Source organism: Callorhinchus milii, unplaced genomic scaffold (genome assembly GCF_018977255.1).
Source record: "Callorhinchus milii isolate IMCB2004 unplaced genomic scaffold, IMCB_Cmil_1.0 Scaffold10, whole genome shotgun sequence".
In the NCBI taxonomy this organism is placed as follows: Eukaryota; Metazoa; Chordata; class Chondrichthyes; order Chimaeriformes; family Callorhinchidae; genus Callorhinchus; species Callorhinchus milii.
In genome coordinates, this window is record NW_024704751.1 from 4,070,459 (window position 1) to 4,096,739 (window position 26,281).

Sequence of the window (26,281 nt, forward strand, 5' to 3'; positions counted from 1 at the left end):
CAACAACGTGATAAGGCGCAATATCAAATGCTGTAAGTATTATTAATTAAGGGGCTGCGTTTCCACTTCCCAGTCCTAGTTACACAATAGCACTACTTTCAGAAATTAACAAAAAATGTGGTTTCAGTGCAAATAATACCAAATGCAGGAAAGCCTTTGCTTGGTGGGGAATGAGAGAGGGGGAGGAAGGAAGTTTACTGACACAGAAACCCAACGGGGAAGAAGGAGCATTCCGCTGACCTTGAAAACCTTGGTTGGGGGTAGAGAGAGAGGCAAACTTTTTTTTTGTCCCAAACTCGTTGTTGGGTGACTCCTTTGAGCCATCTGGTTGGAGGGTGATAAGGTGCAAATATCAAATGCGAGTTTAATTATTACGGTTAATCTTTATCGGCCTCCTCGTCGGTGAGGGGGATCTCCGTCTCGGTCAGAGGTGATGTGGCGGTGTCGGTGGTGGTGGTGAGGAGTGCTGGTACAGTTCTGGGCGTCTGGTAAGAGGAGCCCAGGGCAGAGAGGCCAAGTCTGGGCTCACGAGCGCTGGTCTGTTGTTGTTGTTGTTGTTGTTGTTGCCCATATCGCCACCTCGCCTGCAGGAACAGCTCAGGATCTGGCATTGGGTCCAGTTCATCCCAGCACACGTCTCTCCTTTGCCGTCCGGTTTCCCTCCCCGCAGCTCTGTCGGCGCAGCCCAGCTCGCTCTTCCGCGAGTGCGACTTGCAGCTCCTCTTCTGCGAGACGGCCACATAGACTGGGGAGGTGGGCAGGGGTCTGTCCCACACGGGGGGCTTGTCTCTGGGCTGGCTGCTGGCCCGCGAGCTGCTGAGTCTCTGTTTCGCGCTGCGCAGCTGGAACGAGAGAGAAGCCGCCGTGTCGGACTGTTTCTGCAGCTCGGAGCTCAGCACAGTCACCCTGTGACTTCTCTTCTTCAGTTCCTCCAGGAACATCCTCTCCCTCTTCCTCATGCTGTCCTCCAGCGCGCTGATCAGTGCCTCCTTGTGGTACAGTTCCCTCCGCAAGGCCGAGTTCTCCAGCTCCTTCTCGCTGATCTTCGCCTCAAGGGGCTCGCAGTTCACCTCCCACTCTGCGGGGTCTACAAAGAGACAATAATAAATAATAATAATAATCCTTGTATTTGATACAGCCCCTTATCACGTCTTCGAGACTTCTCAAAGCACTTCACAGGATACACTGTAAAGTGAATTGACTGTATATTTTGTGGGTGAAATGCGGCAGCCAATTACGCACAGCAGCGTCCCCACAAACAGTCTTGGATAGAAGGGACCAATTCATTTTTTTTGAAGGACTTATCACCCCCGGAAAAGCCATCTGCCAATCGACTAACCCAAGGTTTCGTCCTGCCGCGGAATCGAACCCAGGTCTCTCGCTTGTGAGGCCGGTGCTCCAAACACTGAGCTACAGGATTCCGCAGTTAAATTCAGTTGAACACTTTGCCTCTGTGGCCTTCCAAAGCCGGATCAACCTGCCCGCTCCCTCCGCTCGGTGGGCACTGGCCTGCTTCACATTCCCCCGCACTGCCAGCCCCACCGTCGGCAGTCTGGGGGGAGGGCATTCACCCTTTTTGCTGCCACCCTCTGGAACCTTGACCCTGTGTCCTCTTGTTTTGCTGCCTTGGCACATTCCCTGAAAGTACTGTCCCCGAGTTCACTTTCTCAGTCTCATTTAAAAGTCCGATCACGCGGAACGATGAATAATTCATAAATGCCGTCTTTATCTGAATGTCAGCTCTGTTCCTTGCTCTACTATTTCCCCAGAACTTTCCTTGCCTGCCTCGATCCTCCCGTTGCTCCAGGTTAGCAGTCCTGTAGCTCAGTGGTTAGAGCACTCGCCTCACACGCGAGAGACCTGGGTTCGATTCCTGGCCAGGGTGACCCAAGTTTCCTTACCCCACGGGCCTGATAATAATCCCTCAAGAAAAAGCAGCAATAATAAATTGGTCACTTCAATCCACCACTGTTTGTGGGGACGCCGCTGTGCGCCATCGGCTGCCGCGTTTCGCCCGCAAATTATTACAGTCAATTCACTTTACGGTATATTCTGCGAAGCGCTTTGAGACGTCTCGAAGACGCGATAAGCCGCTGCATCAAATGCAACGATTATTATTTATTATAAGCTCGCTGGCTCGGTGTCGTGCTCCGCCACGGGCCAGCGCTACGAGACGCTACTCTGCACGAGTGGTGCTATATGAATGTAAGTTGTTGTTGAAACCCAGGCCTGATCTCACCTGGTTGCTGCTATTCACCCGAGCTCCTTTCCTGGACTCTTTAAGGACTGACCATTCAGTTTGGTTTGACGACTCGAAGAAAATTTTCGCACAGTATTATTAATCACTTTATATTCCGTTTACAAACTGCGCATGTATAATAAATAAACACATGGTGAATAAAGAATGCTTGCATTTGATACAGCGCCTTTCACATCGGACTGATAGGGTAGGATTTACTGTAAAGTGTAGCGACGGTGTATTTTGTAGGCCAACGTATAATGCTCTGCTTATAGATTTATTATGCAAACTCCAGGCACTGCAGCTCACAGTCCCCTAAACACAATAAAACCAAAATAGTTGAATGGAAAGCGAAACACTCTGCAGTTTTCTCAGCAGGCGTGACTAGAGTTGCCTGATAAACGGACAGTGAGTTAGATGCTGGCTGCATGTAGTCAGACACACAGAAACAGAGCGATGCATATTCAATATAATGACTATTTTGTGGGTGAAACACAATTTTTTTTTTTATCTGAGACACTTTATCTGCAGACTTGTTGGCCTGGCGTTTACCTGGATGATCTGCCTTTGCAAGATCTCCCAAATACGATCCACTGACAGGCCAGTGGTACGGGATGAATATTGCTGAAACCTGAGAGCTAGAGATTGTGCATCATCTTCAGATCCTGGCTAATCCGGGAAGGTGATCTCTAAACTGGGATTTAACAATCATATCATGTAATGAAACCTCAGCTTTTCCAACTGAAGGTCAGAGAAGGTTCCCGCAAATGGCTCCCAGCCAAACAGGCAACGTGACCTTCAAATACAAATTTCTGGAGCCTATAATTTCCACGTTTTGGGTTTAGGTTACCAAGAAAACAACGAAGTGGCTGTAAAATGAGACGCTGTCCTTATTTATCTGTACTGTACTGACACATTGTTTTACACGTTGATTGTAATTTGGGCTCTGGATAGCATCTCGTTTCAGTGTAACGGTAGCTGTGAGAATTAGAACGCAGGTATCAGTCAGCCTCGCTCAGTTGGTAGGTCGCACTCTCTCTTCTGAGTGAGAAAGTTGTGGGTTCGAGCCTCACGTGGGGATTTTATTGGAACTCACACACACACACACACAGTTCCGGGGATGTGCTGCACTATAGCAGGTGCCGTCCTTGGGGTGAGACGTTAAACCTGGGTACCGTCTGCCTGGAGGTTAAAGATTTTGAGGCAGTATTCTGAAGGATAAGAGATTTTCTCCTGGTGTCCTGGCTAACAATCCCCCAACGATATCGGTCATTCACTTTCTGGCTGTGCACAAAATGGCTGCCACGTTCACCTACGAGATACACAGTCACTACACTTTGAGACAAGCAAGAGGAAGATTTTCAAATGCCGAAAAGATTTGGTTTAGGCTTTGTTTCTCATGGACGTAAATTGTGGTTGAAGCAAAAAAACATTAAGAGGAAACTTGGTGCATTTTTGAGGGAGAACGGAATAGAGAGATCTGGGTAAGGGATATGGAGGGGTGGAGGCTTGTGTGGGGTATAAACACTAGTGTTGTTTATTTAATAATAATAAACCTTGCATTTGATATCTCGCCTGTTCGCGTCTTCGAGACGTCTCAAAGCGCTTCACAGAATACACTGTAAAGTGAATTGACTGCATAATTTGTGGGCGAAACGCAGCAGCCAATTGCGCACAGCACCGTCCCACAAATAGTCGTGAATTGATTGACCAAATTATTATTAATAGTAGTAGTAGTATTAAGGGATTATTATAGATAAATAACTCCCAGAAGCACAGCACCAGGATGGTTGTTGTAACTTACAATTTGGATTCTATTTTGTGTTGATATATAAGGATTTCCAATCCAACCCAACCAGATCTATCCTGGACATTGTAATGGATGATTCACTTTCCCACTAATTGGGTGGAATCCTTCAGAGCAGTGTATTTTTCATAATTATTGATTGCATTGGACTTTTCATTACTTTAAAATGGGAACTTACATCATCCTCACGAGAGCAGCAAATTGTTCATATCGGTCATAACTTCGAAGTGTGTTTGGATTATTATTATTCTCATTAACTTCGAAGTTTGTTTTTTTGCTGCGCTTCAAAGGAACTTCAAAGCTGAAAACCATCTTCAAAATTAAGGCTGCATTTAATAATAGTAATAATAATTAATGATCCTTGATTCTGATGCAGCGCCTTATCACGTCTTCGAGGCGTCTCAAAGCGCTTCACGGAATACACTGTAAAGTGAATTGACTGTGTTTTGTGGGTGAAAAAATGTAAGTTTTTAAAGCCAATTTCTGAAGAGCTGGGTGAAATATTTTCCCCTCTACAGTGCCACCTTACGCTTCTCTGATTATTGACTGACTACTTTCGAGTGCTGTCCTACAAACCGTTTCTTTGACGATGTCTCTGGTCATGAAAGCTTGGTGGAAGCCACTTGGACAGGTGGACTGTGTACTGGGAAGGAGGAATGTTCCTTACCTGACTGATCGCTTTTCGGTGGCTTGAGGGCGAGTTCGTACGTCAGCTCTGTAAAATAGGGGCAACGGCATATCTCAGTACAGTGGTCGTCAGTGTTAGCTCACCCTGGTAGACACAGCAGAGAAGACCATTTGGGTCCACGTTAAAGGGAGGAATTACAACAACAATGACTTGCATTCATATGGTGCCTTTCACGTGGTATAGCGACTCGAAGCGCTTAATGGTGTTGTGGCTTGATGCCGAGCCAGGGAGGGAGGGGAGGTGACCATAAGTACGGTCGAAGAGGAAGTCTTCAGGTGCAACCGAAAAGAAATGCAGAAACATCGAAACAGAAGTAGGCCATTCAGCCCCTCGAGCCTGTTCCACCATTCGAAAAGATCATGGCTGATCTGTGCCTCAACTCCAATTACCCTCCAACTCCAATGGGCCCTTGCCCCATATCCCTTGATATCTTGACCTAACAAATGTAGAAACAGGAGTAGGCCATCCAGGAAGATGGGCAAGATGGGGGTGAGGGAATGGGGACGTTGGAGGGGGGTGGGGATTGAGGCAGGGAATTGGGTAAGTTGGGTGCATCTCTGAGGAGAGAGCGCTCATTTCCACTTCCAGACGCAGGAAAATTTCCATGCGTAGCTAAGGTGGCATGTGTATGTGGAACTCTCGGTCTGGTTGAAATACCCTTTAGCACAAAACACAGTCAATTCACTTTACAGTGTATTCCGTGAAGCGCTTTGAGACGTCTCGAAGACGTTATAAGGCGCTGTATCAAATGCAAGGATCATCATCATTATTATTATTAAATTCAGCCTTCATTTTGATGGGTTTCTGCACGTGTTGCACGGAGGTGGGGGGGGAGGGGAGGAGAATTGTATCTCCCGCCGGCAATTCTCTGCAGTACTTCAGTGCAATGCATTGAAAGTTCAAACATTGGCAGAGGCGAGACTATATTTAGGTTGGAATAGATGCCCCATGGCAGCATTAACCCACATTTCTCTCTGTGCTGCCGGATCTTGTGGATGTTGTTTAATTCGGTAGCGTCTCGTGGCTTCCCCCCCCTCCCCCCACCCCCCACCCCACCCATGCGATGAGACCGAGCAGTTGGCGAGACATCACCCTGCAAGATAATTCCTGCCGAGTTATCATCAGACACAAAGCCATGTGCTGAGGGCAGCAGGGAGGAGCCTAAACACACTGACAGCTGTGGCACAGTGGGAGGGGGGGGGTTTAAAGGGCTGTTATTCAACCAGCCACAAGGGTTCTGCAGCCTCAACACATCCAATCCACCCACGCAGAAACTCCCGTCACTCCCGCCACCGAGAAAGACAAACCCCAGAGTGCAGACTCGTGGAAAAAGTCGGAGGTCCAGAATGTCACTTAGTTTTAGTGACCGCAATACTGATAATAATTGTGCTGCTGCTTTTCCTGACAAATACACAGTCACTTAATTTCACAGTAAATCCTGTAAGGCTCTTTGAGATCCACTTCCGACGCGATAAGGTGTTACACCAAACCCAAGGATTATTATTAAAATTATTTATAGGTGCAAATTTCTTAACTGTCCAGCGCCTTGTTGTGGTTACAGTATAATAATATATAAAGCGCCTTTCACATCGGGAGGACATCCCAAAACGGCTTCAAAGGATAATTGTGGCATGGATTGACTCTGTGCGCATTTTGTGGGCAAAAAAAATGCTTCTGCTTTTGAAAAAAAAAGGCCTTGCAACATATTGCATTTTAATTAACTTCTTTCGTGACCCAAGTGATTTAGTTCAAGTGTTGCTGACACTGTTCCTGGTCCAACAAATCACTCAAATGGCTCAGAGAGGCATTCACTGGTTCATCGAGGCTGTGTCCAGTGGGAATTACACTGAAAATCCAACAGGTACGAGAGGAGCCGGGATATAATAATAATAATTATAATAATAATCCTTGCTTTTGATATAACGCCATATCATGTCTTCTAGACATCTCAAAGAGCTTCACAGCATATACTGTAAAGTGAATCGACTGTATATTTTGTGGGCGAAATGAGGCAGCCAATTGCGCACAGCAGCGTCCCCACAAACAGTCGTGGATTGAGTGACCTAATTATTCTTATTTTATAAGGGATTATTACCCCCGGAAAAGTGATCTGCCAATCGCCTAACAATCGGATTCCTACTTACTGCTAGATAAACAGAGGTATGTGGGGGAAGGAAACTTGCCTAACATTTCGCCCTGCCCGGGAATCAAGCCCAAGTCGTTTCGCTTGCGAGGTGAGTGCTCCAACCACTGAGCTGCTTGACTCCAAAGCCAGACCCAGGACCTCGTCTTTTTATGAACTGAAAATGTCCCAATTAAATAAACTTGTTGTGACGTCCTTAGACCAAAAGTCAAATGGTCTAACTGAGGCCCTCCTCGAGTCAGAAGGCGGTGGGGGGTGTGGTTAGGAAGGGACTGAAATTCCAATTTTAGCTTTAACGCCAAGGTCTTAGATTCAGGTTGTGCAGGATTTGGGAAAATTCCGAAGTCCAGCCTGCCTCCGTTTGAGAAGCTGGTTTTCCGCAGTTCATAAAAAGACCAGGTTCCGGGTCTGGCATTAGGCTGAAAAGTTACGATTGAAATGACGGGTCGTTTCAGAACATTCTGCATCTTGTCTCCTCCCATTCTTCTCCTCTCACTACCCTCCCACCCCTCCGCCCTTCTTCATCCCCACTAACCAGATAGAGGATGGGACTTAAAATATTATACTCGCTGAGAACCTAATACAGCGAGAGCTGAGAGTCAAACGTACCACAGCAGACAGAGTGGCTGCTGCTCTGTAAGCAGGTCCCTGGGGGCAGTGAGAAAGCTTTGATGGATCAAGCGGTCTCTGATTCTCTCTCTCTGAGCTCAGCCCACTGACGTATTGTCCCTTATTTCACCTCTGTTTACCTAGCAATAGGTAGGAACCTGGTTGTTAGTCGATTGGGGGATCACTTTTCCGGGGGTGATAATCCCTTCCAAATAATAAAAAATAAAAAAAAAGTGGTCACTCAATCCACGGCTGTTTGTGGGACGCGGCTGTGCGCAATTGGCTGCCCCGTTTCGCCCACAAAATGTACATTCGATTCACTTTACCGTATATTCTGCGAAGCGCTTTGAGACGTCCTGAAGACGTGATGAGGCGCTGAATCAAATGTAAGGATTTTCAATTTAATAGGTGAAATGTATTGATTTATAACCACAAGGCAAGCACACCCACACAGTCTCTGGCCTTTCGTGTCCTCTATAATATATTATATATATATTATATTACATTATAAATTATCATATTACATGTTATAATGTATAATAATATAAAAAATATATAATATAGCTGCGTATCTGAGCTCTGGCTCTCAGTAGCACCTTTTTAAGAACTGCAGATAAAGAGCATCCAGGTTTAGCCTGAATTTATGAATTTTGCCCAATTTCTGCACCGTCTTAAACCCTGAGTCAAAACGGTCTCACGGGCTGAGGGCGATGGAGTTTGGGGCCTGTGTTAGCCGAAAAGATTCAGCCGGGGAAGTGTAAGACGTTCTTTTTCACCCTCCTCCCGAAACAACCAGATTTATTAAACATGAAGGTGCCCCAGATACTGAGTGTCAACACTTCATTATCAGTCCTGTCATCCGAGGGCCTTTTACTGCTCCCACAACAACAACTTGCATTTATATAGCACCCTTCACGTGGGGTAGCGTCCTGGAGGGCTTGACGCGGCGGAGTCTGACCTCGAGTCGGCGGGGGGAGGGAGGGGGGCAGGGAAGAGGGAGGGTGGAGGTGACCGTAAGCACGATCAAAAAGGAAGGTCTTTCTCCTGCAGCCAGACGCCTAACGCAAGCTGACACCTGAGAGCTGGGATGAGTGTCTGGGTTTGTGAGAAGCAGCAGAGCCCAGACTAACCCAGAGAAGCAACTGTACTTGTCGCTACTTGTCACACTGTTTACTGGGGGCTGTCGTGGCGGCAGGAGTTGGGATTCCAATCAATAAAATCTAATCATTTTCCCCCAATTTTTATTCCAATTCGCTCCTGCTTTATTTGCTGCGGCAGAAAATAATAGTACCGAGCTCTGAGACCATCCAGGTACTCTCTGCTCATCCCTGCTCGGTGGTGACAGAACAACTCCCACACGCAGCGTTCAAACATCAGGCCTGCCAGCTCTCCAGTCACCTGCCCATGCCCTGCTCCAGCCCCTCCTCAATCACAGTCCCATGGAGCCCTCAAGAGCTGCACAAAAAAGGATGTCAGCGCCATCCATCAGATGAGACGTTGAACCCGAGGCCCCTTGTCTGTGGGTGTGAACCTCTCTTGGGTAGTGTGGAGCTCTCTCACCCAAAGGCATGTGGATTATGGCTGGATGCATTCACATTTTCGAGACCGAGGTGGACAGACTGACGTCCCAATCCCTGACTGTCCAGCGCCTTGAGACGTCCTCCTGACGTGAAAGGCGCTAAATGGACGTAACTTTGTACTGTATTGTATAGATATTTGTCAGGTCAGGGTATTAAGGGATACGGGGCAAGGGCGGGCAATTGGACTTGAGGTAGAAATCAGCCATGATCTCATAGAATGGCAGAAACAGGCTCGAGAAACTGTTTCTATGTTCCTAAGATGATTGCTGCTTGGATAAGCAGACAGCTGGGGGCAGATTAGCTGCTTGTTTTGCCTGAGTGACCACCTCACTGCTCTTACCCCACATTGACATTCACCTTATTATGGCCAAATGGTTTATACGTTCCGTTTGAAGTTTCAACACGAATGTTTCATCTAAACGCTGGCTGGCTGGCAACCCGCAGCCCATTTGGAGTATGTTCTGATTAGTATAATTCTTCTTGTGGAAGGCTTTAAAGTAATGAGTAATTTCCTACAGGTCATGCATACGTATGATCCCATTTCCATCTCGTGGATAATATTAGATAATATTCTTAAGCTGACAGCCCGGACATAATGTGCGGCTTTGCTTTGCTCCTCACAAGACCTCGAGTGTCCCTTCAAATAAGTGGGGTAACATGTGGATTCGGGGTTTGGGTGAAGGTTAAGGGTTAGGGTTTAGGAGGTCAATGTTGGGCTGTAGGGGTTATGGATTTGGTTAAGGCTCGGACTTAGGTGTTAGTGTGGGTTAAGGTTTAAGGGTTAGCGATTAAGGTTTGGGGGTTTAGGAGTAAAGGTTTGGGTTCAAGTCAGGGTTAGTGAGAAATAATCATGTCTTGTCATTGATTTGCACCTTCAAAACCCACCTTGATACCAGTCCTTTTGACTATCACGTGTGTGAGACACTATGTCCAAATACTTGTACATTAACATAGAAGTTTTGAGCAAGGACACATGCTCTGATGACAAATGATTGCTTGCCAGCCACCATTAACTGAACTGTGCTGTACTGCACCATCTTTGCATTATATTTTGCTAAATACTAAATGCTGTGCGGTGAGGCTCCCTCCCATCCACTCTGATTTTAATTCAGGATTAAATCACAGGGGTATCATCACTGAAGCTCAACTGCTTAATTGAGGATAATTTTCAGGCTCTCGGTCATATGACTGACATCACCATAGTAATGAAGCCACTGAGCTTTCCCACAGCTGAATGAGGCAACAATGCAATTATAAATACAGGGAACGTCATGGTTCGTTGGCCAAAACATGTTCTGCTTCATCAGGGCTTCTGTGAACTACAATCAACCGGAATTGCCAGTTTGCTACACTTCAAGCTCAATAATAATAATAATCATAATAATCCTTGCATTGGATATAGCGCCTCATCAAGTCTTCGAGACGTCTCACAGCGCTTCACAGAATATATGTCGAGTGAATTGGCAGAATCCTTTGTGAAAAAAAATAATGACTGTGTCTATAGGCGAACGTGGAAGCCAATTTGCACACAGCAATGTTCCACAAACTGAATCATTGATTTATCTGGGGGATTGTTGGCCAGGATACTGGAAGAAACCCCCACTTGTGTATCAGATTAGCGCCTTTAACGTCCTGGATCTTTAACGTCCACCTGAACAGGCCGATTAGTATCTCAACCCAAAGACTGCACTTCTGATGATACAGCACTACCCAACCACCCTCGCAACTCCTCCGAACACTGGGCTGGAGTGTTAGCCTAGACAGTAAGCTCAAAGTTCCCATTATATCCCAAGACTGAACCCACAATCTTCTGACCTGAGGCAGGAGCGCAAGCAACTTAGCCAAGCTGACACACTCACCCCCTCCTCTCTCTCTACTGCCGGCAAACATAATATATTTGAAGTCTATCTCTTTGGGCATCTTATTGTCCCTTTCTGACCCTTGCGTAAGCCAAGTGACTGTATTCAACCACGTTCTACAGCCATATCACTACAGCAACATGTCATTCCAGAACATAAATGTAGTGAGGGATTTTTTTTGGCCTTTTCCTTTCTCTTTCTATTAGATTATTCATCCATTGTGTTCGGGCTATTGGTTCCTTCACCCGTTGTGGTATTTATCACACACCCTGCTCTTTATGTACTTCTCAAGGATTATTATCATATTATTATAACACCTGAAGAGAGAGCGGAGGGAAGGCAGGTAGGCTTGAGCTTGTGGAGGCCTGGGCTCAGGAGGCTGGATGTTTGTGTGATGGTGAGAGCCCCTGCGGAGATGTGAATCAAGGCATCAGGGTGATGAGTGTGGGAGGCTTATGTGCCTGCAGTTGTGTGGGAACTGCACTGACTTTAATGCAAAATTAGCATCACACGTTCAGGAGATACAAGAGTGACTCAGACAACTGGATTCCTCATAGTGTGGTAGGGGTGAGATGGGGGGTGGAGTTTGAAATCATTTGGGATTTTCGCCCACCAAATACACGGTCAATCCACTTTACAGTGTATCCTGTGAAGCGCTTTGAGACATCTCGAAGACGTGAAAGGGCGCCGTATCAAATGCAAGGATTATTATTAGTAGCGTTACTTTTTTGTTTGTGTTCAATGATCAGCAGGTATACACGAACACGGAGCCAACTGTAATCCGGACGCACTCGGCCTAACAGCCCTGCCTTGCATTAATTAAAATCCTTGTCTTTGATTCAGCGCCTATAATGGTGAACGTCTTCGTAAAAGTATCCCCGTAAAGTGCGGTGACTGTGCATTTGCGGCCAATTTGCCCCACAAACAGCCGAATGACCGATTTTTACCTGGAGCATCTTCGGCCAAGACACAGTTCCCTCTTCCAATAGAGCCTCTTTGTGCGTCTAGATCTCCTCATTGGGAGCTTTGTGAGAGTAGAGTGCATGCTGTTCATTGCCAACACATCGGTTCAGCATTATCTCAGTCTGTCAGCTGTATTCCTGTACGTACTCAGTTTCAGTCAATAGCTTACTGGCAATGGACTGACCTTCTGCCATGTATTGAAGTTACACTAGACCTCATTTCTACCTTGAGAATTCAGTGTCTTTGAAAGCCCAGTATTATATTTTGCTGGAGACTATAGATTATTTAGTGCCTGTGTGCTCAGATTGTAAACATAGCCACTTTTCATAATCGTGTTGGTTAGGACGCAGCCTCTCACTTCAGGGACAATTCTTCGGAGGCAGAAGGGCAGCGCCTTGGGACGTCCTCCCGACGCGAAAGGCACTATACAAATGTAAATTTTGTTGTCGTGGTTGTTGTGAAACTCGTGCCTGGTGGAGTGGGTTCGGAATTCTGTCTCTTTACACCTCGCCTCTCTGAGCACTTTTGGGAAAATATTTCTGGGGCTGTGTGCTGTTAATCACACTTCACTCTTTCTCCAAGAGAGGCCGACTGCTTTCTCTTTACTGATTCTCCTCCTCAATGTCAAACACGCAATCAGTGTTTGCTTTTGCTATGCTTATTGGGAGGTGGCTTATATATACCGTGTGTGTGTCCCGTCTGTGAAATACAGTTACTGCACTTTACAGTAAATCTTGTGTAGCACTTTGAGATGTCCTCCTGTTGTGAAAGGTGCAACTGCATAAGTAAGTAATAATAATATTAATAATTCTTACATTTGATACAGCGCCTTATCACATCGCTGAGACTCTCAAAAGCGCTTCACAGAATATACTGCTGTGTATTTTGTGGGCGAAATGTGGCAGCCAATGTTGCACAACAGTATCCCACTAACAGTCATGGAGTGAGGGAACCAACATTTGTTTGGGGGGCAGAGAGGGCTTATTACCCCCGGAGAGCGATCTGCCAATCGACTGACATCCGAGTTCCTACTTACAGATGCGAGTGGAGTAAGGAAACTTTCCTAAGGTTTTGCCTCGTCTGGGAATTGGACTTGGATCCTCTCGCTTGACGAGGCGAATGCACTAACCACTACCCTACAGGACCAAATAAGTATTATTTATTATATATTTTATATCCACAAAAAATAGTCACTACACTTTACAGTGTATCATGTGAAGCGCTTTGAGACGTCTCGAAGGCGTGATAAGGCGCTATATCAAATGCAAGGTTTATTATTATTAAAGTTCTCCTGCGATAGTTTAACATTTCAGATATCCCTCAGTGTTGGCTGAGATCTAACGATGTAAAGTTGAACCAGGGATGCTGTCCCTGTTTTCAGTGGTGGGGTGGGGAGGTGGTGGTGGGGACGGGGGTTTGGAACAACAACCTTTAAATTTGTGCAAGCCAGCTGCCTGGGAATGGACTCAGGCTTCAGTGAGCAGTTAATCTGGTTTCAGTGTTCAACAACAGGACGCTGCTGGAAAGCTGAGCGATCGATATGAGTGATTAACGGCTGGCCAATTGGACAGAGAGTATTCTTGGCCTGGTGCCCGGTAATGACATCTTTTTAGCTGGGATAAGGCGTTGGGAGGTTCGATGAGATCATAATAACATCATTGTTTGTTCTGCCGCTGTCTCCCTTATCGTTAAAGGCACTTCAGATTGATGATGGTGGATGCGCTGTGAACCGAACAGTAATAACGGCCCGTGTGAGGTTGGTAAAGAGACATGTTAAAGAGAGGACCAGGATTTTGACGGAGCGAGATCTAAATCAACGGGAAACCAGGTTTGGTTTCGGTTTTGGCCGTGGTGAATAATAAAAATAATAACCCTTGCATTTTGATATCGCGTCTCAAAGCGCTTCGCAGGATTTTACCGCGAAGTGTCGTGACCGTGTATTTTGTGGGCGAACGTGGCAGCCAATTTGCGCACAGCAGTGCCCCACAAACAGCCACGGAGCAAGTGATCAATTATATCTGAAGGGCTGTGGGTCAGAACGCTGTAAGAAACTCCCTTCGCTTTTCGAATAGTGCCGTGGAATCTTTTTCGGACACCTGAACAGGTGAGAGGGACTCGATTTAAAACGTCTCATCCGAAGTACAGCACCTCCAACAGCGCAGCACTCTCCTAAGAAGGCACTGGAGCGTCAGCCTGGACTATGTGAGTTCCGAGTCCGAGGTTGGAGCTTGAACCTTCTGACTCCAAGGCAAGAGTGCTACCAACTGAGCCAGGCAAAGAGTGCAACAGGGTTAAAACTACAACGAACACAGTATCAAACAACAGTAATCCTTATGTTTGTAAGTGGCGCCTTTCACATCGAGAGGACGTCTCAAAGTGCTTCGCAGGATTTATTGCATATTGCATAATCAATTAAAATTTTCATGTCCGAGGCCGATAGATTTTTGTTAGGTAAAGGTATCAAGGTGCACGGGGCAAAGGTGGGTAAATGGAGCTGAGATACAGATCAGCCAAAGAATGGTGGAACAGACTCGAGGGGTTGAATGGCCTACTCCTGTTCCTATGTAAAGTGGAGTGACTGCGTTTTGTAGGGGAAAGTGGCAGCCAGTTTGCTTCGCCTCTACCCTGGTTAATCATATATTGTGATTTACTGAGGTTGAGCGTCTGAGAGCAGAAGTGCGGTGATTGTCAGGACCCTCAGTCTTTGCCAGCCCAGCGAGGCTGGGAATCTCCTTCAGCAATTCTGCTGTTGACCTGATTGTCGACGGCATTGGAAAGGGCTTATGGAAAGCAATATCATAAATGTCCAGGAGTATTACTGGATGGCAGGCTGCCTTTACAACACTGCCTGGCGGGGAGTGGGGGGGGGAGAGAGAGAGAGAACGTTTGCAAGATCTAAAAGGTTATCTGTTCCCTGCTGCCACTGAAAGATCGAGTTTAAGATCCTGAAACCTTACCAGGTGCTGTATAAATGAAATTTGTTGTGGTTTGGTGTAAGTGATGTTCGTGTTGTTTTTAAACGGGCTTCCCGCTTGAAGTGCGCGGGCGAAAGGAGGGGCACGACTGCAGTCGGGAGTGAAATCGTTACGACCGGGAGAAGGAAGGGCACCACCAAAGTCCAACTGTGCGTGGTCTGAAACGACGCCGGGTGGATTAGGTCTGAATGCTTCCTCCCCACCTCCACACATTCCCCTCCAGGCGTAACGCGCGCAGACACACGGATGTGCAGAATGCATCCTCTTCGAGCTACGTCGTGTGTTTCTATCGTCCGCCCACTGCTGCCACGGACCACCGCGGAGTGTCGCTCTGCGGGGCATTGCATATTTGGGCTGAAAACAATTGGGAGACAATCGGGGCCCCGTTGACAGCAGAAGGTGCGTTAAAGTAGGACGTGTGAATCTGGGGTATCCATCTCCGTGCAGCAAACCCTCTGCTAAATGCGGTTTAGACACAGACTCACAGGGGCATTGACTTCCGGTTGGCCGCAAGACGTATTTTGCCAGTGCTATTTCTGTCTCCCAAAACAGCCAGGAATTGAAAGTCGTGGGGAGGGGAGGTGACCGTAGGCACAGTCGAAGGGGAAGGTGTTCAGGCGCCATCTGAAGATGGGAAAGGAAGGAGCGAGGCGGAGGGAGGGAGTAAGAGTGTGACCGACTAATTGACTGACTGACCTGTGCAGCGTTTTTGCAGTTGAAGGATCTCCATGTGTAGCCCATGAAGCAAGTCTACATGCTCTCCTTTTAAGAAGGTGATGTTTCTCTGGACGCTCTGCAGTTGCCGGTCCAGAGGGGAGGTCTCCATGGTCACGGAACGAACGCTTCGATCCCAGAGGGGAAGCACGGATCAACAAACAGGAGAGACAAGGTTACAGAGCGTAAGTCAGACATTCAGAGACCCGGAGGGCTGCAGCTCACATTCTCTCACGCAATAAAGTCCTCATCGGGGCTGGGAAGAGTCCTTCATGTTAACCTACTATTTTTGTTTAGTGCATCCCATAACTTCTAACTTTCTCCCCACTGGTTGATTTCATCCAGGCAACCCCACCCCACCTCCCACCCCCCACCCCACCTCCCCACCCACCCCACCCCACCCCACCCACTTGGCTCCCTCCATAACTCGTAAATGATACGTTGTGCCTCTTAAATATCGCTTATGGGCCCCTTTGACCTTTCTCAAATAGGGCATCTGCTACTCAACAACCAAAAGGTTAGACCAGCCCGTATTACACCATTGGGGTTTTCTCTCTCACCCACCCCTCCCCACATACCTCAACCACCCCCCCCCCCCCGCCCGCCCCCACCACCACATGTTAATTCTTTTGCATTAAAAAAAAATGCTAGAAAAGCAAAATTAAAACCAGAAAAGCTGAAATGAAATCTGAAATGGTTTTAAGGCAGATTTTGAACAAAGGGAGGCAGGGAGGGGGTGAGGCACAGAGACTGTGGGATGGAGTTCCAGAGGTGGGGGGGGGGGGGGTGCAGCACGGTTGAAGGCCAGCACAGCCAACAGGAGCAGAGTAAAAGGTTGGCAGAGTAGGTTGCCAACGCTTCTATTTCGTCGCTTATAATGACCGCAATTTATTTTTAACTGGGAACAGCACTTGAATCAAACAGTGTTCGTGCATTTTTATTAGGTTAGAGAATTATCTTGGATTGTAATTCTGTGCCGAGAATCAAAGCGCTGCTCTCGCCTCTGCATTGAAAGTGCTTCCAACCCCCTGAAGGCAGTTAGGGATTGAAAATGTATTGTCAACTTAATAGCCGCAGTCAAACACTCGGTAGCCAAATCCCACACTAACGTGTTGTGTGCCTGGAAGTCTGTGGTTGAAAGCGCAGTTGAATAAATGGAGTTTGAGGCAGGTTTTGAAGGAAGGAAGGAAGGAAGGAAGGGAGGAAGTTCTAGAGAGCAACAACAACAACGTGCATTGATATAGCACCCTTCACATGGGTTAGTGTCCTGAAGCATTAGAAAAGCATCCCAGGAAAGCTGGAAATCTTGAAATCTGAAAGGATCTGAGGCAGGTTTCGAACGGAGGGAGCGAGGAAGGGGGTAAGGCGGGGGCCAGAATGGCTGAAGGCTCGCACAGCCTTCAGCCAAAGGGGGAAACATTTTTAACTCCAGAAATGCGGATATCACTCCGAGATTCAGGCTCAGAAAATCCAGTTCACCTCATCCTCCCAGAACTAAAATAATATAATCCTTGTATCTGATACAAAACCTTTCACATCAGAAGAGCGTCTGAAAGCGCTTCACATGATTCACTGTAAAGCGTAACGACTGTGTAATCTGTGAGCAAAGCGGACAGCAACGGGACACTAAGTCCTAATGCTCTGTATCTTACGCCATGGACATATTCAGCACTATGTGCATCAGTGGTCATGTGTTGATTTCTGCCTACCTGCTGACTTTACGTGGTAAGCTTTCTCGGTATAAAGCATTATCGCAGCTGAGATCATCCTGTTAATATCGAATAGCATTAGAGGAAAGAGTAGAGCGCTGCTGGCTGATGCGAGGGCAAAGCATTGGCTGTTACATGAGAGGAGACAAAGCACCCGGAGTCCAATTTGTGTCGCTGCAGCGGATTGCTCGTGTGCACGTGTCCCCATCTCAACTTTCACTGTGGCGAAACTTCCCCACATCGGCCCATCAAGACAACTGTCTCACTCCTCCTTTCAGAGCACTGTGGGCAGAAACCTCACAGTGCGCATCTGTAGTGGATCATCAGAGTCAACGTACAAGTAAATCCTTTCATTTGATTTACGCCCTTCATCGGAAGGACATTTCAAAGCGTTTCGCAGGATATGCGGTCAAGTGTAGTGACTGCGGATTTTGTCGGCAGCCAATTTGCACACCGCAATGTCACGCAAATCGCTGTGAAGTGAACGACCCATTTTGCTGGGGGTGCTGTGGGGCTGTTGGCCAATACACAAGGGGAAACTCCCCTCTCTTTCTGAATAGTGCAAGGGTCCACCTGAGCTGGGACCTTGGTCTAACATTTCATTTGAAGGTCAGTACATCCAACAATGGAGTGTCAGCCTGGACTACATGAGTTCCAAGCGCTGACTTGTGTCTTGAACCCACTACCTTCTGACTCACATCTACATCATGTGTCCACGTTCCACTCATAATGATCTTTTCATTTGGCTCTGCAATGTACAACACTAAAATGTTTCACTAGCACTTCCCACACAATTTCTGTCGAGCATAGCGACTGTGTATCTGGAGACAATTCCGCTCTAATAATAATAATAATATTCCTTGCATTTGATACAGCATCTTATCACGTCGTTGAGACATCTCAAAGCGCTTCACAGGATATATCCTGCTTCCTGCTTGACCCTCGCGCCCTCCGCTCCATCATTGGAGGTCGCGCATTCAGCTACTTTTAAAAACGCGGTGGACGGGTATTTGAGGAGGACGGGTTTGCAGGGTTATGGGGAAAGGGCTGGGAAGTGGGATTGACATTAATTGCTCTATTCAAAGAGCCGGCACAGACTCGAGGGGCCGAATGGCCTCTTTTTGTGCTGTAGAATTCTATGATTCTATGATTCACTCAAAACTCTCAACCCCAATCCCTCCACCTTGCCACCACTCTCCCCTTTTTCAAGTCCCGCCTGAAAATCTTCCTTTTCGACCGCGCTTACGGTCACCCCTCCCACCCTCCCCACCCCCTCGGCTCGGAGTCAGGCTCCGCCACTACCCTGCGTGGAAAGCGCTATATAAGTGCAACTTGTTGTTGTAAAGTGGGTGGACTGTGTATCTTGTGGGCGAAACACGCTCGTTGTGATAAACTAGCAGGAAGCTCTGAAGGTTAGAGCCAAAACTTGCCCAGACCTGGCAAAGCTTTTTTCTGCCAAAAGATTCTTTCCATTACTGGAAAGATGCTCACTCCAGCAACGAGCTGTAGAAAGTCTACGTGATCGATAGATTGACTGAGCCAAATGCACCCGAGTGCAAAACAAGACTTAGACAAGAGCCAGGGGCTGAGAGCGGCAGTTCATAACTTCCCCAATTAGCTAGTGTTTCAAATCTGGACAATATAATAGATCTTTAATTTGCAACATCCATTTAAGTCAACATTTGATTGAGCCCAAAGTGTCAGCAGTAGTTGTACAAGTCAGGGCCTCGGGTAACCTCATGCACCATCATAGCCAACATCCCTATCATTCAATGCCCACAAAACACACAGTCACTCCACTTTGCAGTATATTCTGTGAAGCGCTTTGAGACGTCTCAACGATGTGATAAGGCGCCATATCAAATGGAAGAATTATTATTATTATTATTATTATTCTCACAATCACTCCTGTTTTAAAATAACACTTAAAAGCCTGAGAGTAGTATTAATGAAATGGTGTCAGACTCCACTGACTCCAACCCACCCCCCCAACCACCCTCCCACTGACACTGAACCCCCAACACCAACATCCCCCCCCTCCCCAACAGAGAGCTTCCCCTTCACTACTGAGAGTCTGCCCACCCCCTTCCCACCACCACCGTGACCTCCCATCAACTACCGAGAGACCCTATCTACTGCCCCCTACCCTTCCCACCACTGAAAGCTTCTTACTACCAGCAAAAGTCATTCCCCCTCCACCACCCACAACACTAATGACAACCTCCTAACCAATGTAAGGACAGAAGTCGATGGGAACCCACAGCAGGTCAGGCAGCATCTATGGAGAGAGGAAAATGAGTTAACATTTCAGGTCGATAACCTTTCAGCAGACCTGAAACGTTAAACTATTTTTCCTCTCTGCGTAGATGCTGCCTGACCTGCTGCGTGTTCCCAGAGACTTCTGTTTTTATTGTAGATTTCCAGCATCTGCAGTGTTTTGCCTCTCTCCACCCCACCCCCCCCCCCCCCCCCCCACCACCGCAACCAATGTATCTGCTAAGGATGTTCCTCTAATTTGCTCTCCTGCTTGACAGAGCAGCAGCAGGATTGGGAAACCAGGAAAAATCTTATTACGGTGCTAAACTATACACTGATGACGTCAGTCAGTCAATGTGCTCGTTGCATGGGATGACATTCCTTTCTCTTTAATTTCTACCCAGGATGGATTGGGATTCGATTTGTGTGACTGTGGCCTGGTTTGAACCATTGAACCCGAGGTAAGGGTTGGAGAGGGAAGAGATGTGCAGAGGTGATAACTACACCCTAGCGCTCGTATTTGCCCGCATGAAGTACACAGTCACTACGCTTTACACCACAGTATGGTAGTGATTCATATCAAATGCCAAAAAAAAACAGAAATGTGGGCAATCCACAAGAGGATTCTGAGGTAGAATTACGGGTTAGTGTTCAAAAAGAGTTTCTTGGCCAACAATTCCCCAAATAAAATTGGATCGTTCGCCGCGTGGCTGTTTGTGAGACGTCGCTGTGCGCAAATTTTGACTGTTGGGTTCGCCGTACAAAATACACAGTCGTCACACACCTTAGGGTGAGTCCCCTTGAAGCGATTTGAGAGGTCCCCTGGACGTGAACATGCGCATTGTCCAGGAGGGAAGTAACCCCAGAAACAGTTCCGTTCAGGAGACTGTAGAGCTTCACCCTTCAGTGGTCCAATCAATAACGCTTGAACTGCCAGTGAAAACCTAGTGCCTTTCGATGTAGTTCACTTGTATTCTTTTGATAGCGTTCTTGCAGTCCACGTACATTGTGTTTATTTGTGCTGCGCTACATTTATGGGATACAATAGCTATCCAGTCAACAGGAAACCGATGCCTACATCTCTGAGGAATCCATACTCAGTGCTTCATCTCTTAAAGATCACTCCTTGGCTTTATGGAAAAATGTTAAGAGGATTCAGTTTGCACTCTGACCTCACGGCAGGACTTTTGAGTTCAGTCTGAGTTGATACTCCTGACCCCGATGGTCGGAAGCGTTTCATCGTTGGAGGTGCCGTCCATCAGACGGGACGTTAAACCCAGTTCCCCCCCCCCCGTCTGTTGTGCCCGTTCAGGCGGGCGTCAAAAAGATCCCGAGGCGCTATTCGGAAAGGAGAAGGGACTTTCTTTCTCCCCCGGGGCCCAGGCTGACAATCCTCCAGTGGGGGGGGGGGGGTTTGTGTAAAAATAAAATTGGTGATTCAATTCACGGTTGCTTAAAGGGTTCGCAAACTGGCTGTGGGGCCCGCCTACAAACACAGTCACTACACTTTACAGTGAAATCCTTTTGAGACGCTCCTCCCAACCTGATAAGGCGCTGCATCAAACGTAAGGTTATTGTTATTGTTGAGCAAACTTCTCTGGTTTTGAGAAATATATTACTGTACTTCAACTGTTCTCTTGTCACCCCCCCACCCCTTTCTCTCTCCCCACCATTTAGAGCTACAAACTCTCAATCCACTGATGCTCCTCAGGCAATAGAATAGGAATAGGGAGAGAAAGAGAGAGATAGAGACACTTAAAAGTCTCCAGTCTGGTTTAGAAAGGCAATTGATTTGCATCGAGTGCCTGTGTATTGGAGTACAGGATAGACTTGGCCACATCTTGTCCCCAGTTATGAGGCTTCCAGCATCTGTTTGCAGATGATGGATCTTTCAGAGGGGGAAGGGGGAGAGAAAGGGGGAGAGAGTGGGGGAGAGGGGGGGGGGGGAGATGGAAGGGGGAGTGAGAGGGGGTGGAGAGAGAGAGGGGGGAGAGTGATAGGGGGGAGAGTGATAGGGAGAGAAAGAGAGGAGAGTGAGAGAGGGGAGAAAGAGGGGAGAGTGAGAGGGGGAGAAAGAGGGGGGAGAGAGATAGGGGAGGTGAGGTGGGGGTGGTGGGGGGGGGGGAAGAAAAAGCAATGGTCGGTGCATCTCAACTAAAGTAACGCAGGAGCTTTTAAATAAATATTCTGCTGCAGATCAGAGAAAAAAATTTTTTTTTTGGGGGGGGAGGGGGGGGGAGCATCGTTTCTTTTAATTTAAATCAACCAGAGAGAGAGAGAGGATGTAGGATGCAGTATATTTACTAAACCAGACAAATGTTGCATTATATATATATATATATAACAATATCATTGTATTATAAGAATATTATTATCATATATAATATGAACAAAAATAAACTAAACAGCAAAGATCAGACACATTGCAACCAAAATAATCAAACTCATGGTGTCAGCAAACATAAATCTGAAACCATCTTAAACAGAAATATTCTTATTTTCTGCAAACCAGCAAAAAAAAACACAGTCAACTGTCTATCTGTCAGTCTATCCATCTACATTTACAGACTATACTGTATGTGGGGTAACTCACCTATACAAACGGATCACAGGGTTTAGAAAAGGGTTAAGAAAATACGATTTGAAGGAAGAATTCTCCTGGAAAAGGACTTGAAGGGGTGACCAGGATCACAAGATATCCCAAGGACAAGGTCGGGCTGCCACATAGACACAGATGAACGATGTCCTGTGTGAAAAATAGAGGGCTCCAGTGCCTGGGAAGGTGGGACCTGGGAACCTCAGTGTCTCCCCCCTCCTCCTCCTCCTCCTCGTTAATTTATTTCACCCCTCGACTTTCACAGCCTCTGTTATTAATTTGCCCACTAACCATCACTTGCAGTCCGCAGTGGGTCAGGGCTCCCGACTGGTCCCCAGTGGTGAGGGTCTACAGCCCAGAGAGGAGAGGAGAGGGGGGAGAGAGAGGGGAGGGGGAGGAGAGAGAGAGAGAGAGAGAGAGGGGGAGAGGGGAGAGGAGAGAGAGGAGAGGAGAGGGAGAGGAGAGGAGAGGGAGAGGAGAGAGAGGAGAGGAGAGGGGAGGAGAGGAGAAGGGAGGAGATGAGGAGAGAGAGAGAGAGAGGAGAGAGATGAGGAGAGGAGAGAGGAGAGAGAGGAGAGGAGAGGAGAGATGAGGAGAGGAGAGAGAGGAGAGATGAGGAGAGGGGAGAGAGATGAGGAGAGAGGTGAGGAGAGGAGAGATGAGGAGAGAGATGAGGAGAGAGAGAGGAGAGGAGAGATGAGGAGAGAGAGAGATGAGGAGAGAGAGAGGAGAGGAGAGATGAGATGCTGAGATGAAGGATGTTCCTCCGAACAGCTGATTCCCCAACTCGCATAAACACAAGGCAATGTGACCGGAAGAACAGATCAGATCCCAGAGAGATAGACACAGATAGGGAGAGAGAGAGAGAGAGAGAGGATGAAGAGAGAGAGATTGGAGGGGGGAGGGAGATGATGGGAGAGAGAGAGAAGGGAGGAGAGAGAGAGAGAGAGCGAGAGGATAAGATAGATGAGGGAGGGAGAGAAAGAAATTGGGGGGAGGAGAGATGAGGGGAGAGAGAAAGGAGGAAAGGAGAGGATAAGATAAATGAGAGAGAGAGAGATATGGGGGGAGGAGAGATGAGGGGAGAGAGAGAGAAGGGGTGATGGGAGAGAGAGACAAGGAATGAGGAGAGGGAGAGAAAGGGAATGAGGGGAGAAAGAGATGAGAGAGAGAAGGAATGAGGGGAGGGAGAGAAGGGATGAGGGGAGAGAGAGAGAAGGGATGAGGGGAGAGAGAGAGAGAAGGGATGAGGGGAGAGAGAGAGAAGGGATGAGGGGAGAGAGAAAGAAGGGATGAGGGGAGAGAGAGAGAAGGGATGAGGGGAGGGAGAGACGGGATGATGAGAGAGAAGGGGTGAGAGAAATAGAGAAGAGAGCGAGTGGGGAAGAAATGGGGGAGAGAGCCGGAGAGAGAGGGGAATAGAGTTAGAGGAGGGGGAAGAGAGAGGGAGAGAGATAATAATAATAATCCTCGCACTTGACATAGCGCCTTATCACATCTGCAAGACGTCTCAAAGCGTTTCGAAAGAAAGATAGGGAGCGGAGGGGGAGAGTTAAATGGAGAGAAGGGAATGGGGACGAGAGGAGAGAGATGAAGGGAGAGGGGAAGGAGAGAGAGAGAGAGAGAGGGGGAGGGAAAGCATTAGCATTAGCACTGATGTGACCAAGTAAAAGATTATTCCTTTCAGGCCGTCGCCTGGTTTAAAGGCTGCTCAGTGTTCAAATATTTTTGTACAGTATTTTTTAGTTCAGACAATGTTCACTCTCCATCTACTCCTGTCCCCTCCTCTCTCCCCCCACACACACACAACTCAGAGTATGCCCCCCCCACACACACACACACACACACTCGCTGATCTAAACATAATAATAATAATAACCATTGCATTTGATACAGTGCCAATCGTGTCGGGAGGACATTGCCAAGGATTTACCGTGAGGTGTAGTTTTTTGCGTACCTCTTCATGCGTGTCCTTTCCATCCGATGTAACTAATGAGTGCTCAGAGCTCTAAAAGCGACTCTAAAAGTAGACGCCATTAAATTGCGTTGGTGAATTGATCTCCCAGCTATTTCAGGCTTACTTAAATGCAGACAATCTATATTTAGTTGGATTTTTTTCTAAATGCAGCAGATTACCATTTAGATCAATATCCTCAATCCCTGCTGCATTTTCCTTAGTGGCTCAGTGGTGCTGTTTTATGTGGGGGAGTTTGGTGGGGTGGGGGGTGGGAGGGGGGGGGGGGGTGATTGGTTCTTTTGACTTTATTCGTGTGGAAAGTCAAGGAGAGGTTCAGTAATGAGGGTTCAGTCTGTGTCGTGGTCAGAAAAAGCAGAGAAAGTGTGTCCTCACAACACCCACATTTATTACAATAATAATAATAATAACCTTTGCATTTGACGTAGCGCCATATCGAGTCATTGAGGCGTCTCAAAGCCCTTTACAGAATATATTGTAAAGTGGATTGACTGTGTGTTTTATGGGCGAAACCTGGCAGCCCATTGCGCACAGCAGTGTCCCACAAACAGTCGTCGTTTGAGGGATTATTACCGTCAGAAAGCGATCCACCAATCGACTAATAATCGAGCTTCTACTTACTGCTAGGTAAACAGAGGCAATGTGGAGTAAGGAAATTTGCCTAAGGTTTTGCCCCACCTGGGAATCGAACCAGGACCCTCTCGCTTGCTGGGAGACAAGTGGGCTGACCATTAGGCTACGGGACTCCACAAATATACATTTATATAGTGCCTTTTGCATGAGCTGGGGGACATACAGCAAGCTGAATAGAGGGGGCGGCCGGGGTGGTAGAAGGTCACAGGGGTAGGGTTGGCGGCAAGACTGTGCAGGGATTTGAACGCAAGAACGAGGAACTTGTACTCGATCCGTTGGGGGTATGGGGCACCAACGATTTAGACTTTTTTTTTGCCCGAAAGCACAACTAGGATTTGCGCAGCACGCGAGTGAGTTTCCAAAGGTGTCGTTGTTTGCCCACTATCTAATAATCATCCATCTGAAGACCCGGCTTGCCTTGATGAACTGGGAAATAAAAAATATGTGTATAAATCTTTAAAGAATAAGTCGAGAGGGAAAGTTTTAAGAGTAGAGTAACTCTGTTTGGGTAATTCAGAACCCTGGACAGAGCAATAATAGCCCCATCTGGTGTGCCCTTAATGTCACTGCAGAGAGACTGAAAGATAAAGTAAAATGCTTTTCACCTTCTCATTTCCTATAAAGGTCATAAGGAAAGCCTTCCAGCCCATCAAGGCCCTTCATTCCACAATCCACCTACCAAACCCATTCTATCGTGCACTGTACCCGCTTTCCGGGGCTAACAATACCTTCCGAAAAAATAAAATAATTTGGTCACTCAATCCACGACTGCTTGTGGGACGTTCCTCCCGATGTGAGAGGCGCTGTACAAAAATGTAATCTTGTTGTTGTTGTTGTTGTTGTTTGTGGGACGCAGCTGTGTGCAATTGGCTGCCGCGTTTCGCCCTCAAAATATATACAGCCAATTCACTTTATAATATATTCTGTGAGGCGTCTCGAAGATGTGATGAGGCGCCATATCAAATGCAAGCGTTATTATTATTATCCAGTTAATGGATTGAGATATCATTTGAACTCATCTGTCAGATCACTAACTTTAAACAGTTAACCGATTCTCATTATCCTCTGTCAAGTGCTCTTACCATTGTGCATGTCAATGACTAAATGCTTTGCCACTCGCTGTAACACATTTATAACTCCACATTTACTCTTTTAATATGATTCCAGTAAAGGGCTCGGGAGTCACTCAACCAGGTTAATCGCATCGACTGAGCACGGAGCTCGCAACTGTAATGGGCAAAAAGGCATCAGTGCCAATTACGGACTGAGCTCTTTGTTGTTAAGAAGTTACATGATACGCAAAGGCAGATTCTCATGCACACTTGCTGTGTAACTTTCCGTGCATTTGAATCGCTCGTGGACAAAAAGTAGTTTACACTGAAAATTGTGTTCGCCTGTGAATACACAGTCACTACACTTTGCAGTGAAATACTTATAACGTCCGGTTGGGATTCAATGGACTCCCCCCACTTCTCCCAACTACCGTGTTACAACAGGACGCCACTGTATTTTGCTATTTCATTGAATGTTCTCCT

At 47.1% G+C, this 26,281-nt stretch overlaps 1 protein-coding gene across 1 annotated transcript; it reads right to left on the reverse strand.

Annotated features, from left to right (window-relative positions):
* Positions 1-377: 377 nt before the first annotated feature.
* si:dkey-54n8.4 (coiled-coil domain-containing protein 92) lies at positions 378-22,313 on the reverse strand. Its single transcript, XM_007900800.1, has 4 exons — positions 22,136-22,313; positions 15,560-15,705; positions 4,714-4,761; positions 378-1,087 (listed from the first exon to the last, which is right to left on the reverse strand). Exons 2-4 carry the CDS (start codon positions 15,687-15,689, stop codon positions 378-380), a joined length of 888 nt encoding a protein of 295 aa, XP_007898991.1. The 5' UTR covers positions 15,690-15,705; positions 22,136-22,313.
* Between the last annotated feature and the right edge of the window lie 3,968 nt (positions 22,314-26,281).

Coding starts and splice junctions, on each gene's coding strand:
- si:dkey-54n8.4 (XM_007900800.1), bottom strand. CDS start 15,689: ATGGAGACCTCCCCTCTGGACCGGCAACTGCAGAGCGTCCAGAGAAAC. Junction 4,762..15,559: donor ACTGCAAAAACGCTGCACAG/GTCAGTCAGTCA, acceptor CCTATTTTACAG/AGCTGACGTACGAACTCGCC. Junction 1,088..4,713: donor ACCGAAAAGCGATCAGTCAG/GTAAGGAACATT, acceptor GTCTCTTTGTAG/ACCCCGCAGAGTGGGAGGTG.